At 45.7% G+C, this 15,069-nt stretch overlaps 1 protein-coding gene across 4 annotated transcripts in view; it reads left to right on the forward strand.

The window, feature by feature from the left end:
- POMGNT2 (protein O-linked mannose N-acetylglucosaminyltransferase 2 (beta 1,4-)) overlaps nucleotides 1-8,918 on the forward strand; it is a 31,496-nt gene extending 22,578 nt beyond the window's left edge. For all 4 annotated transcript variants that reach the window (XM_063155397.1, XM_063155417.1, XM_063155407.1 and 1 more), the window contains exon 2: nucleotides 6,604-8,918. In XM_063155397.1, the coding sequence (XP_063011467.1) occupies nucleotides 6,696-8,432 (1,737 nt within the window). In that variant the 5' untranslated portion in view covers nucleotides 6,604-6,695 and the 3' untranslated portion in view covers nucleotides 8,433-8,918. The remainder of the gene's footprint in view (nucleotides 1-6,603) is intronic.
- The last annotated feature ends 6,151 nt before the right edge of the window (nucleotides 8,919-15,069 follow it).

Consider the following 15,069-nt stretch of genomic DNA (forward strand, 5'->3'; position numbering starts at 1 on the left):
TTTAGATTAATACTTTTAGCTCAGCTTTGTGGCTTGCTTCTATGCATTGACTGCTTAGTGTTGGAATTTTTTTTAACCTGTTATTTTGTAGATCAAGACAGGAGTATCAACAAATATTAAATCAATAGCTGCTAATCATTGTGAAAGTCAGGTTGGATCTCTTCCTGTCCCAGCTCTCACAGACTTGGAATTTAAAGGGAAGAAAACTTAGGTTTTCTATCCATAAGTGCAGCTGGGAGGTGTCCTGTAGCCACCAGGCTGTTCATATGGAAGGTACTTTTCTGTAGGGACCATTGCATAGAGCCTCAGTCTCCTTGGTTGTAGTCTTGTATGAAAGATATACAGTTTTGCTTTCTATTCTTCACTTATGCTGAACCATAAAAACTGAAGATGGACCTAATTTTGATCACGACTATCTATAGATAAGGTTTTTAAAAGATATTGTTATATTTTGATTTTTTTTCCCCTAAATAAAGCTCTATTTTTAAAATTCTTCTTGAGACTACATAGTGAAGATATTCTTGTTTTTCATGTCCCCTCTTTGTATCAGGCTTCAATAATGATATTTTTATCTTTAACTGCTGGGCTTACTCCCTCTACAAGAATCTGCTCTTTTCCTGTTTAAAAAGTCAGCACTTCTACAGTTGGCTGCTTTTTACAAAGAAAATGTTCCAGTATATCAATCATTCAGTGTACCATCCTTTCTCTAATGTGCTATGTACTGTGAAAGATATATGTATCTCATTAAATAAATAGAGTGAATAAGATGATAACAGCTTTTTGGGCTGTGGGGATTGACTTGCTTGTAGTTCTGTGGGAATCTGTGACAGAGATGAGAATAAAGGCAAATTCTTGGCTGCCAAATCCCAACTCCCCCTCTTTCCAACTGGGAAAGTTGCCTTCTAGCAACTTCTGCTCTGAGGATGAATGAAGTGGGTATTTAAAACTGCATGTGTTGCATACACTGAATCCTTAGCTAAGCCTCTTGCATCAGGGATGGGAGAAAGGACAGAAGACATTTTGTAGGGCAAGTGCAAAATGCCATGTTTGCATGCTTTTCTTTTCCTGTACTGGTCCTGGAAAGCCAGTCTAGCAAGAGATGGATCCAGGGGTCGGGAGTGCTGATGGGGAAAATGTCCTTGGGGAGGGAATATCTGCTCCTATCCCTCCCATGGTCTTCCCCCCTGACAAGAAGCCCATTTCCTGCAACTCTGCCCTGACTCCTTTGCTGTCCTGTGGCAAGGGCAGCCCCTGTCTCCACTTCCAGTTATGCTGCATTTCTGGGAACCATGGAGATGGTTCTGTTTGGACACCCTGCCACCACTGGCAGGCTGTGCACAGGAGCTGGGCCAAAGCCAAGTTGGCCTCCATGAGGAGGCATTTCCTCTGTGCACAGAGGGGTGATGCTCTCTGGAAATGTCTCTCCTTCATGCTTTTTGGTTTTCCATTTGATGAGGCTTTTTAGCCTGCTGTAGCTATGGGAAGCTCAACATTGGCCTGGAAAATGTTGGGCAGTTGGTAACAAAAGTTCATCAAGGCCTAAATAGACAAACCTAGCGCTTCTCATTTTGTTAACACCTGCAGGAATTGGTGACCCCTCCTTAGGTGTGCTGGTCACCCTATTCACCCTTGTTCTCCCAATCAAGCTCTTGGTTTTTTCTCTTTGGGAGTCTTAGTAGTGTATGCTTGTCTTTTTTGTAGCTGGGATTTTTTTATATGGATTTTGTAGCTTTTCTCCCTATTTCTTACCTAGATTGCAGTTTTTAAAATGGAGAGCAGATTTGGAACACTGTCCATCATATTAATAGCTTTAGTGATTCATCCTACTGTAGCTTCACAATTAAAAAAAGAACAACAGAGCTCATCTCCTAAATGAATCCAAACAGTTCTTCATGCCAACTGCCTATTAGTGGAAATTCCTCTCTCATCCCACCCACTCTGATCTCCTAGGCATGTTCACAGGAGATGGAGAACAGTGTCTCCATCTATGCTTCCTGTGTCCTTACCACTTCCTGAGGATGTTTAATACATCAGAGAACCTGTAGCTAACAGGCAGAAGGTGCTGCTGTGTCCAAACTTGCATGAGACTGTTATGGATCTGCAAGACACTGGAGGGCTCTGCCAAAAGTGCCTGCTGAACAAACCAGATGAATATTCCTGAAGACTTTACCTGCTCACCAGCAGCCAGTGCTAGTTAGAGGAGAAGTAGCTGAGCTGTGAGAATGAAACTGTGATGCTTTTGCTAAGTGAATGGGGGTGGAGGAAGAAAATGGGGTAAGCTCTTCATGCCTGTGAACTCTTGGAAAAAGAGTAAAGATGATCTGACCAAAAATAGAGTGCCTCCCACAGGCTCTTAGCTGCTGGAGCAGCATCCATTGTGGCTGAGCTGCAGGCCTCAGGATATGCTCTTGATTCCACTGCACAGTCTGGAGCTGCCCCCACACCGGTGCTTTTGTTGAACTCCCCTTGTCTGGCTCTAAGACTGCTGCCTCCTGCCCTGTGAGCATCACTGCCAGGGAAATCTGCCTCTTCTACCTCCCTGTCTCACTCCTGCTGCCCCCCTGCAGCCCACTCCTCTCAGCGTCCTCAGTGGCACGTCCCATGCCCTCCTGTGGGACACCGTTGCCCTGTGGCAGCTTGGCAGTGAGAAGCTCTGTGCAGCTTTTACATGCACGTCTCTTCTGCCTTGGCTCTGCTCTGTCACTTGCTGTGTCTCCTGGTGCTGAAGGATGGTGCTTCAGCATTTCAAAGCAGAGAGTGAAAAAATGTCAGTCCAATCGGGTTCTTTGGTAACTGGGGCATATTCCTCACGTGGAGCAGAGCCCTGGTATCCCAGTGTCACTGGGAAGCAAGAGGGTGGATGAATGTGGTAGGGAGGGGGAGGAGGGAGTCTGTGGGCAGCTTGGGGGGTGACTGGCCTAGGGGCTGCCCTCTAAGTAGAAAGAAGCAGCACAGAGCACTCTGCTCTTAAGAAAAATAGCAGTGTGTCTGGCCTGCCACTTCTGCAAGTGCCTTTCAGTTCTTAGGATGTTCTCTGATGACACTGTGGGAGTGGCAGGTCTAGACCCATTTAGTGAGGGAGATTTAGTAATGGAAGTTTATTTTATTGTGAAGCAGCTCTCTTCAGGTGGAAAACTAAATGCTTTCACCTTTTTCAGTGTTACCTTCTGCCTCCTGGGAAAGTTTCTTATCCCAGGTCTATTGCTGCTGACAGCACTTTGTGACTGATCTCAGCTTGGGGGTCTGGGGAACCAGGGGACATGCAGAGTGGTTGCTTGCCTTTACTCCCTCGGTGCAGCCTCTCTTGGGTATGTAAAAGCAAGCAGTGTTTGTTACTATTTATGCTCTATCGTTCCCTGAGGGACCAAAATTATAGTTCCTGAGGGTCTGTTTTCACTGAAGGTGTCAGATTGAAAAAAAAGTGCATGATAAAATGTGGGAAAACAGGCAAAGAATTAAGACAGTTCTCTGAGTACCTGTGAAATTCTCCTTTCATTTCTGCCTGCAACACCCCTTCGTGTCCACATCCCGTTGTTCACTTCCATCAAAAGCAGCTTTCTCCCAGGCAGCATGAACCAGGATTTAGGAACTGGCAACGAGGACCAGAAATGAAGATGGATTACTTTAGCACTGCTAACATTTAACATATATTCCTGACACCTGGTTAGCTAAAGCACATACACTCTCTTTAGCTAAGTGCAGGGGAGTGAAAGAGCTGCAAGAGGGAAGAGGTAGAAGAGAGCCTTGCAGGTGATTTTTTGCTAAAAATCTGAGTTGTTCATTCCTAGCCATTTAGCAGGTATGGCTGTGGCAGAGTCTGAAATGAAAATTGCTAACCTCTGAACATTGGCTGCATCCATTAGGCCACATCTCTGAAGTGCCTCTTACGCCCTTCCTTTGGGGCTGGAGGGGAGCGAACAAATCAGTGAGGGGTGAAACATTTGAACAGGCTGTTTTCAAGGAGACCTGTTTGGCTCAAGGGTTTGTAATGGTCAGCACAGCTCCCCACCACCAAAATGCCCATAAAATGCAGGTGGCATCAGTGGTGTTTTTATGGACTGTGGGCTTCTCATGGCTCTGAAACATCAACACGTACACACTCACCTTGCCATAATGGAGTAATAAAGAAGCCATGTGGTTTTCCCTCCTCTGCCAAGTTGTTGCAACTTGCATTGACTCCCTTGAGCTTTGTATGTGCTTTGTTCTTCTGACCCACAGAAGTTAAATTTCATAATGCCTGCAGGCTGGCCTTCCTTTAAGGGTGTCCTTACAGGAGAGTGCTTGCTTGTTAAAGGTTTCCTGCATGAACTGATTATCAAGCTGTGCTCACAAAATGAGAGGTTTGTACTGGAGAGGTTATGTACAGAATTGGGTGATACCATTAGACATTTTTCAAAGACAGTGAAGAAATAAAATAAAGCTTTGAAAGTTAGTACCAATAAAATAATTCAGGATCTGTCCGCATCAAAATTTTCTCTTCCTGAAAACTGATTTGATTGAATTAGCAGAACCTGAGTGATGTACTGCTGTCCCCAGTGGGTTTCTATTCCAGGCTGTCCATGGAATAGCCATGATTGAGAGTTGCACAGCCATGAGGAGCAGCAGTCACCCCTGATGGGGTGGACAGATTGAGATGAGATGTGACAGCCATCATTTTTCTGTGCAGGCTATCTGTGGCACCTGGGATGAGACCCAGATAAAATTGCTGTGGAAACAAAGGCTAAGTGTTAGAAAAGAGTTTATCACAGTCCTTCATGCCTCTCTCAACAGAGGCTGGCTGAAGAGATGAGTACTAACAATGAGATAGAGAAGCGTCTTTGGGGCATGGTTTATGGAGAATTGATCCTGCCCTGATAATCAGATGATCACTCTAGGTCCCTTTTTTTCCATGTTTGAAATCAAAACAACACATCTTTAATTTGCTGCTTGCTTTTAGGGAGTTTCTGAATGAAGTGGGTTTTCAGACCACTTGCCAAAGGAGGTGGACTTCATTTCACTTCCATTTGAGTAGCTGGAAATGGAAGTGAATTTGTTGCTCGGATCCCCAGAGATGACCTCTTGAGTTTGTGTGGCTTACAGCGAGCACTCGTTTCTTTGGCATTATTCAGACTCTCAGTACCTTCAGTTCTTCCTAAGATGGATCCCCCATGCTGTAGGGACCTCATGAGATATAGGAATCCCTTCTGACTTCATTGAGTTCCATGATTCTCCATTCAATTCCAAGTTGCAGGATCAAGCTCTTTTCAAAGGGACTCCTTTGGCAGTAGAGGAGGTGTTTGCTTTGGTCCCAAGTATGCCTGACTACCTTCCTCCACATTGCCATGTAAGAAGTCTCTCTTAGTTAAAATGCTAAAGGATGCTTGGGATATCAGAACATGTGCTTAAGACATTTCTTTTTTTCCCCCACAGCAATCTTGCACCAAAGGAAATTTAAAATTGCTACCTTTAAAAATGGCAGCTAGAAACAATCTAGTGAGGTAAATACTAATCAGAAATTTCCCTTCCTGAAGTTCCCCATGAGTCATGGATGCAATTATTTACAGCCTGACTAGCAGTGAATCTTGATGCATAATGAAAATTGAAGCCCATAAATTCTGTAGGTGAATCAATACCTCAATTGAAGTTCACAGTTGAAGTTATAATCAATACTCTGGTATAAGCCAGTAGTGTTTCTGCATAGAAGGAAAACAGTGGCAAGCTCTAACAGAAAAAGAATCAGGGAGGCTTTGGAGCAGCACAGAAAAGATTCTCAGGTTGGAATGGGGAAATGCCAACAGTGAAACCCTTCAAATGCATTAGCTTATCATTTGTATAAGGGCTGACTGTGCTGTGCAAGCCAGACTCTCACTAAATGAAGGTCTGATTGCTTTAATGACACATCAGTTCCTCTCATAAAGAGCAGAGCTCTCCTCTCTTCCATGCCAATATTTCTTTTGGAAGACGATGGCAGTTCCTAGCCTTTGATCCTGGACTGCAGCCAGAGCAACACCCCAGTGACTTGGGATTCTCCCTCAGGGCAGTCCATAGAGCTGCAAGTCCTTCCCCCAGCCCTATATAAAATGAAATTGAATGTGATGTTCACTAGTTCACATTGCACACTGGAGTGTAGCGAAATCTGTGCTGGCAATACCCCTGGAGCTATTGCTGCAGTGCAGGTGAGGGCACCCTGGGTGCTCTCAGCCACGCAGAGCGGGAGGAGGAGCTGGGGCTGAGTCCTCTGCAGGTGATTGCACTGCTCTATTTCCTCTCACTGTGGGAGTGGTCTGCAAAAGGCAGAGTGATCCAGAGTCACAGAGAATGTACTTTTCTTTCTAGTAGATCTTCACAGAGCTCATCCTTAAAGTCTTGAACATTTTCTTCTTCAAAAGCATAGAAATGAAAATGAGAGAGGAGCCTTCCTGTAGAGCAGCTCACAGTTCTGTTTGCGTTATATTTTTTTACAGTTTTGGGGAGAGCTTTGTCACTTTTTTCTTTTCCCTCATTCCCTGGAAGGGGAAAAATTACTGAAAAAGCTTAAACTCTCTTGAATAGTCCATAAAATATGATTTATGGTGGAGCTGTAAACCTGATGTTTAAAGGTTCCTCTCGTTTTATTTTCCACAGGTCTTTGCCCTCACCATGTCCAAGAGTGTTAATGATGTGTTCCCTCTCCATTGCATTCCCCACCTGCCATCCTGCTAGGATCTGAGTACAGAATGAACATAGCAGCTGTGTTCAATGCCCTGCTCGTGTGCATCCTCGCTGCCGTGCTGTGGAAGTACATCAAACTGTGCGATCATGCCGCCATGGTGGAGGAGGAGCTGCTCCTCATGCGCCAGTCTCAGGAGCTCTCTGAGGCTCAGGTTGACTACCATGCAGCTCTGCAGGCCCTGGTGGAGAACGGTACCAGGATGGTGTGCACTGGCAGGATGCACACCGACCGCATCTGCCGCTTCGAGTCCCTCTGCTACTCCACCGAGGCTGAGGAGTTCGTCTACTTCCACAGCAACTCCTCCGTCATGCTGCCCAACCTGGGCTCCCGGAGGTTCCAGCCGGCTCTGCTCGACCTCTCCTCTGTGGAAGATCACAACACCCAGTACTTCAACTTTGTGGAGCTGCCAGCTGCTGCGCTGAAGTTTATGCCAAAGCCGGTCTTCGTGCCTGACGTGGCGCTGATTGCCAACAGGTTCAACCCGGACAACCTGATGCACGTCTTTCATGACGACCTCCTCCCCATCTATTACACCATGCAGCAGTTCTCCGACCTAGATCTGGAGGCACGACTCTTCTTCATGGAAGGGTGGAGTGAAGGTGTTCACTTTGACCTCTACAAGTTACTGAGTAACAAGCAGCCGCTCCTCAGAGAGGAGCTTAAAACTCTGGGCAGGCTCCTCTGCTTTACCAAATCCTACGTGGGACTATCCAAAATCACCACCTGGTACCAGTACGGATTTGTCCAGCCACAAGGGCCAAAGGCTAACATCTTGGTTTCTGGTAACGAGATCAGGCAGTTCACCAAATTCATGATGCAGAAACTGAACATCAGCTTGGAGGAAAGCTCCAGTGAGGAGTACATCGTAGTGTTCAGTCGGACAATCAACAGACTTATCCTAAATGAGGCAGAACTAATCCTGGCTCTTGCTCAGGAGTTTCAGATGAAAACCATTTCCGTCTCTCTGGAGGAGCATTCGTTTTCTGACATCGTGCGGTTGATCAGCAATGCGTCCATGCTGGTCAGCATGCACGGGGCCCAATTAGTCATGTCGCTCTTCCTGCCAAGAGGGGCCACCGTGGTGGAGCTCTTCCCATATGCCATCAACCCCGAGCACTACACCCCCTACAAAACCCTGGCAACCCTTCCTGGCATGGACCTGCACTACATTGCCTGGCAGAACACCGCCAGGGAGGACACGGTGACCTACCCGGACAGGCCCTGGGATCAGGGCGGGATCGCTCACCTGGACAAGGCCGAGCAGGAGCGCATCATTAAGAGCACGGAGGTGCCACGGCACCTCTGCTGCCGCAACCCCGAGTGGCTGTTCCGTGCCTACCAGGACACCAAGGTCAACATCCCGTCCCTCATACACGTCATTAGGCAGACTGTGAAGTCCAAGCCCGGACCCAGGAAGCAGAAGTGGTCTGGTAGCCTCTACCCTGGCAAAGTGAGGGATGCCAAGTGCCAGGCCTCTGTGCAGGGCACGAGTGAAGCTAAACTCGCTGTGTCCTGGCAGATCCCCTGGAATCTGAGGTATCTCAAGGTCAGAGAAGTAAAATACGAAGTGTGGATACAAGAGCAAGGGGAAAACACTTACATGCCTTATATATTGTCCCATCAGAATCACACCTTCTCAGAAAACATTAAGCCCTTCACGATATACCTGGTGTGGATACGCTGCATCTTCAACAAAAACCTTCTGGGACCTTTTGCAGATGTGCTCTTGTGTAGTACATAACCCACTGCACTACCTGTACAGCTCTAACCTGCTCTCCACTTCATCTGTGGTTTAAAACTTCTCGTCTTGTAGTTTGTAGAGGGCTGAAGAGGACTGACTGTACCAGTGCCTAAGTGTCCATTTTATTGCACTCCACATGTATTCTTACAATGGTATTTATTTCCAGTGAGTGTTTGGGAAAAAAAAAAAAAAAAAAGATAAACCTCTGTGTTCTTCAGAGTAACTTCCAGCGGTTAAATTACATGCTGAATACATGTAATTGAAAACAGAATGGAAGTGAATTGTGTGTACCTTGGTCGTGATTTAAATTTGTTCCTATTGTGTGGTGACTATTTAAGCACAGCGTTAAAGCGCAGTTAATTCCATGGCTAAGTGGGCAATTCTCATCTGCTTTTTCACTGTGAGTTTTATTTTTCTGTAACTCTTGACTGTAACTTTGAGTTCAAGATTTTGTACGAGAGCCTTCATTAAACTGCTGTAAACCTCCTCAATGCTTTTTTGCCTTTTATTATTTGTCAAAAGCATTACTGTGATAGATTTGTCCATTGCTGTGATAAAATGTGTATCTGTAGCTTCCTCTGTTTATATTTGATTGAAGAGAATGGCTACAAACTAAAGCTTCGTGCTTAAAATCAGATTTTAATGCACCCCTATTGCAAAAGGTTGTAGTAACAGGTAGAGGTAGAAGGGATGGAGTAGATGAAATAATTTACTGTGTTTTAGGAGCTTTCATTTTGTAAGTTACATACAGGTGTGTGAGAAAGGAGTGGGGTGATTTGGGAGAGCTGATGGGGAAGAGATTGCATTTACAGCAATCTGCTCAAGAATTATTTTTTTTTGTGTGTGTGTATGTTTAATCAGAATAATCAGTTGATAATAGCTACTAGTAGGTACATGCTTTGCTGGGGAATAGGCAGGTGGTGGCAAAGGGAATCTTTCTGTGCACAGGTGTTCCTGGATGTTGGTGGAAGGAAGCAGAGTCAGGCAGGAAACAGGTAGGTGTGCCAGGGAATTGGGCTGGCCACAGAACGTGGCAGGGATCAGGCTGATGACACACCTCTGTTACTCCAGGAGGGGAGTAGTTTAGTTTAGATTTAAATTCATTTTCCCTGAGATCAGAATCTGGCTTCTTTGCCAGGGTAACACACTGACTACTTTGGACCTGACCCTGTTCACATCTGCTTTAGCTGGAGACCCTAAATGGCACTGTCTTTGAAAAATGGCTCTGAGTCACAAGTGCAGTTCTTGAGGAGGGGAAAAGGAAAGGGGCAGGAGTGTGAGATGTTTCCCTGACAAATATTAGCATCCTCTATAGTTTATAACCAGTGTTGAAGCAAAAGGAAAAGTGCTCCTTTCCCTCCCAGTCCACACCTTCTTCCCAAGGTCTGGATGAACATTTGAAGAATGGGATAAATGTCTTGCTTTCTGGATTGATAGATGAGCATCTCAAGGCAGGATTATAAATATGGGTTCTAAGGAGAGGGGGAGTACAAATGGATGTATGAATTTGGACAAGAAACAGAAGGATTGAAAAATGAGCAAAACACAGCACAACATTGGACCTTTGGGCAAGTGCTGCTTCTGTAAATTCATTTTCATTATGTCTTGCTTTGTTTTCAAACATGTTTATGATTTAATGGAGGGGAAGAAACAGAACATGAGTCCCAAAGTCTGCATTTGCTTTGCAGTTGTAACCTTGCCAACTAATGGTTTTTGCCTTGATATTTTAAAGGGGCACAGGAATATTCCCATTGTTTTTTCCTTGGGAGAAAATGGGCTTCTTGCTGAAGAGAGTATTCAAGCTGTGCCCCAAAGTCTCCATGTGGCTGCACATTCCACACCATATATGTCAGAGCTGAGGTGAGAAAAATTTCCTAAAAGCTGGCAGTGAAAGCAAGCTGTTCAGGGAAGCCTCCAGGACCTGTGGCTCCCCAGGAGCTTGCTGGCAGATGAGCTCCTGCTCACAAAAGGGTTTTGCAGCAGTCCTGCATCCCTACATCCATTCAAACTGTGGCCAGTGGCCATCCTGCTGGCTCTTGCAAAGGTGGTATTGTTGGTATCCTATTTGGTAGTGAATGAGTCTGCAGACATCTGAAATTTAGGCAGCATTCATTTTGTATCAGCTCTCAAAATAATTTTCTTTGAGTGTGCGTTCTCCTAACCATTGTTCATCCTCAGCAGGATATTGATCTGCTTGTTGCCTTCCTGCCTGCTTTTCTCTGTGCCTTTTGTAGTAATCCTATGCCTGTAATTTGTAGATCATCCCATTTCACTTAAAATTAGTTCCATATGATTGCAGATTTTATAACATTTGCAGATTGGTTACAGCACATTAACTATTTTCTTCTCGTATCCTAATGACTAATCAACAAAATTGGCTACAGAGCAATGAAGTATCATATATGTGGGTTTCTGTGCTCTTTACTCTGGCATGAAACAATCTCTCGTGTTCAGAGAGAGACTCATTTTTTCCAGAAGATAATTAAATGTGCTTTCCAAAAATGTGCATTCAGGTTCTGTCTTCCTCATCAGTGCTGAGAGTACTTTATGAGGTGAAAAAAAAAAAAGGGCTTTTTCCTTTTCAAATTCTCAAATAGCTGAAGTTGTGCTGGTGATGTGGCCATTTGCCTCCACCACCTGCCCAGTGTAAAGGTGGCTGTGCTGGCACTTCACTGCTGTACCTGAATTTCTCCTCTGCCAGAGCACACAGCAGTGAGAGCCCCTGGTGCAGCCTGTGGCTGTCATAAATTGGGCACTGTAATGTTATGCTGATTTATACTACCTCAAGAACTGCTCTGGAGTGTTGGCAGCTTTCCAGAGTAAATTTTCTTTCTTTTTAATAAGTTTGCCATCAGCGCTTTGCAGGGCCATTCCATTTCTTAGGCCCAGGCCTCCCCTGTCCCATGGGCTCTTTGTTTCCCTTGCTCCTCTCTGTCAATGCCACTTCTTGATGGATCAGAAGGAATGTTTGCCTGGCATCATTTAAAGTTCTGTCCTATGGTGAATGCAGGCTCTCTGTGCACAGGGGCTGAGGCTGCATCTCTCTCGTGTGCAGGAAGGCAGGACTGAAGCTGGATTAGTGTGTTTTTTTCATTGGGTGAGCTTGTGGGGCTCCTTTTGACAAGTTGCTTTGTGCAAGAGACTTGGAACTTCTACTGCTGCATCATTTGGTTCTGCTCCCAAAGGGAATACATTATGCTCTCCAGTGCTGTCTGTCCATGCTGTCCTGGAAGAAGAGCTGGGATTAAATAGTAGATTAAAATTAAATTGTAGCTGAGATTAAATCCAGAATCCTTTGGGGGCAGTGCAGGATGCTGGTCTTGAACTCGCTGCTGCTGGCCTTGTCTGTGCTTGCAGAGATGGATCATCCAGGAGGGTTTCCTCTGGATGCACTTTCATATCTTCTTCTAAATAGCCCGAGTGCAAGCACCAGCCAGCAGCTGTGGGAGGCTCTTACTGGCATGTGTGAGCATGGAGAGGAGCTGAATGGAGGGCTGGGACCCGTGAGGTGTTGCAGCAGGAGCTGCAGGTTGCTGGTAATGCCTCCATGGGCTGGTTGCAGCCCAGACTGGTCACCCAGGGTGGATTTTACAGCTCCAGAAGGTGACTGGAGGTAGTTAAAACACTTGGGTCTGCAGAGTTCAAATTGAGATGTTTCTGTCTTCGCCCTCTCCCCTCCCCTGATTCCTTTCTGACAGATCCTTTTCTTTAGGAAATGATAACTCCTAAGAGTAACTTGGGACTTTGCAAAGTTCCTTTTTTGGCTTTATCACCTCAATCTCTAAGAGCTAAATACATTACTCAAGGTAAATGTATGACAGGATTATTTGTTAAAGCTGTCTGTTGATTTTTAAAATTTTTATTCTTTCTTCCATTTTAAGCCACTTTTTTGCCTCCATCTCTTAGGGCTTTGCATGTCCAGCGCTCTGGGATCTGTGGATGTCTCTTGTCCCAAGACACCAACACCTCACAGGACCCAAATTAAGTGAAGACACTCAGGATATGATTAATTTCAACACCCTGTAGGCTGTTGGTGTAGATGGCTCTGAGGCAGAGGCACATTTGCTGCAGGGGGACTGGCAAGGGCCCTGACACAAGATTTAGCCTCCTCAGTGCAGGGATTGGTCCAACTCCACAGCAAGGAGCTTGCTGCTCTCTGGGACCCCTGGGTGAAAGGAGCTCTATAAGCACACCATCGTTTAATTTGCATTGAACAAAACAGTGACTTCAGCATCTTTATTGCTGTAACTCCTCTGCTGAGCTGTATAAATAGCAGACTTATTTCTGTCATATTTTTGCTTCTGCTGTCTATGCTGGTGTAAGGTAGGATTGGCTTAGTGGATAAAAGAGCACTTAATTTTCCCCTGCTGGACTTGGGGTAGGCACACTCTTGGAATGGCTTTCAGTGTGATGACTGACAGTCCATCTGTGCTGTGGGTGGTATGAGAAGCATCACCATCTGCACGTGTGTGAGGCACATCACCGTCCTTATGTAAGAGCAGTCACCTCCCCCAGCGTGTCCCTCCCGAGGGGCTTTCAGCCAACCCCTCTGCTGGCATGGGGCTGGCTGCAGCACAGAGAGCCATGCTGAATTTACTCTGATTGAGGGCCTAGCCCTGCTTGTCACCTTCTCAAGTCATCCCTTCAGAACATGCTGATTACTAAATTAATTGTTGGCACGTTCAGACAGATGCATGGAATAGCCTCCTGTTTGCTCGAAATAACTTGGCAACGGTCTCCACCTTTAAATGCTGCTTAGTCCTGCCATTTTCAAACGTGCTGCCTTTAAAATTTCATTGAGTTTCCCTTTGCTGGGTGTGCATTCAAACAGCTCGCTCCAATTGCCTGATTTCCCTTCTGGTGTCCCTGGATGCATAATGCAGCATCCACAACAGATCCACTCAGGGTAACATCTCTGTTCCCTGCCCTAGGGACTCCCTGCTCCTTTGTCTCTCCTTGCTTTAGTGTTATCCTGGCCTCTGGCAATAGCCAGCCAGCGTGTGGATGGAGGTGGGACAGTCTGCAGGCATTCCAAGCCCAGCAGCTTTGCTGTTTTCCCACTGTGGGTTTCCAGCAGTGTTATCCTGTGGATGTTGCTAGCAGTGTGATGCTTTTGTGATGAGTCAATTCCTCCTGCTTCTTCAGTCTGCCTGACAAAAACCTGCCAGGGCCCTGTGGCTGTCCACAAGTAGGTACTGGGGCAGCAGCTGCTCTCTGGGCTCCCATGGATTTCCTGATTTGCGGTGATTTCACCCCAGCCAGAGCTGGGTACTGCCTTTCCCCACCTGCCAGCCCCAGGGGCAGGTCTGCTTGTGTGGGTGGCAAGGTGTGACAGACAGACCTGGGTGAGGAGACACCGCCTCAGGCTGCTGCTCAAGCTGCCCAGAGGGGTACAGGCACTGGTGGCCATCTGGCAGAGGTTTTCATGAAATGTGTCTGGTTTTTCATGGGATTCTCACACCAAGAAACATGGAGGTGAGGGGGGTGGCATGTGGGGGAGCAATCTGGAGTGAATTACTGGAAGATCTCCTCTATTTTATAGGTGAGACACCGGCGGAGGACTGTAGATCAAAGCCTTTTGTTTTAGCATGGGACTCCAAGATTTGCTGTTTGTACAAGTCCTCATCCTCATCCTGCTCCTCTGTTTCAAGGATTTATATAATTCTCCATTACTTTGTCTTTTTTATTTGCTCTTCTCTAGATTCCATCTTCTGTTTTGCCATTGGAAGATGAAAAATTTGAGCTGGGCTTTATGCAGAGGGGAGCAGGGGCAGAGCTCCATGAGCAAACACCTGTGTGTCTCCAGCTGTGGCCAGGAAGCCCCTGGCAGCAGTGCTTCTGCAGGACAATGGAAGATGAGTGCTGCCCTCCATCTTTCATAAGCATTCTTTTTCATCTCTTTCCCTCTGACAGAGAAAGGTGCTTTCCTCCACACATTAATTCTTGTCAGTTTCAGAGCCAGACAGCTGTGAAAAATCTCTTTCCTTTCTTCTTCCTCCAAATTCCTTCCTCAGGATGGTGATAGTGCTTCAGAGGAGCGATTAGAAATGTTTGCTTAGGGGGAAGAATGGGATTCAGTTGTCTGGGAGTGAGAGCTTCAGATGCTTTGGCTTCTTGCTCTTTTCCCACCTGTCACTTGCTAAATTTTGGGCAGGGGGTGACTCTGTAGAACATCCTCTGGTTATTGCTGATGCCTGGAAGATGCTTGTCCTTGGAGAAAGAGGACAAAGACACATTGCTGCTGCAGCTCCAAAGGGCCAAACACCACAGTTGCATGTCCCAACTGCTTTTGTGAGAAACATTTTGTTTCTCTGACAACTTCTCCTTCCTCCACAAAAAAAAAAAAAAATTAAAAAAAAAAAAAAAAACACCCCAAAACCAAACAGACAAAACCAAACCAAGCAAAACAAAAGAACAAAATTCTATTAGGGAGAATTTTTGATGAAGTACATAAATTCCAGAGCTATCTTTCCACTCAAAACTGGTTTTGACACAATTTTCAACAATTGATTAGGGTCTAGAGAGGGGGTTATGATTAGACAGTGGTTTATTTATGCCATTTTCCTTTTCTCAGGCTAGAGGAAGGGCTGAGAAATTGGTGGGGCTGACCTGATAGTGCCTTTCTGCAGTGCAGAAT

Source organism: Melospiza melodia, chromosome 1 (assembly GCF_035770615.1).
Source record: "Melospiza melodia melodia isolate bMelMel2 chromosome 1, bMelMel2.pri, whole genome shotgun sequence".
In the NCBI taxonomy this organism is placed as follows: domain Eukaryota; kingdom Metazoa; phylum Chordata; class Aves; order Passeriformes; family Passerellidae; genus Melospiza; species Melospiza melodia.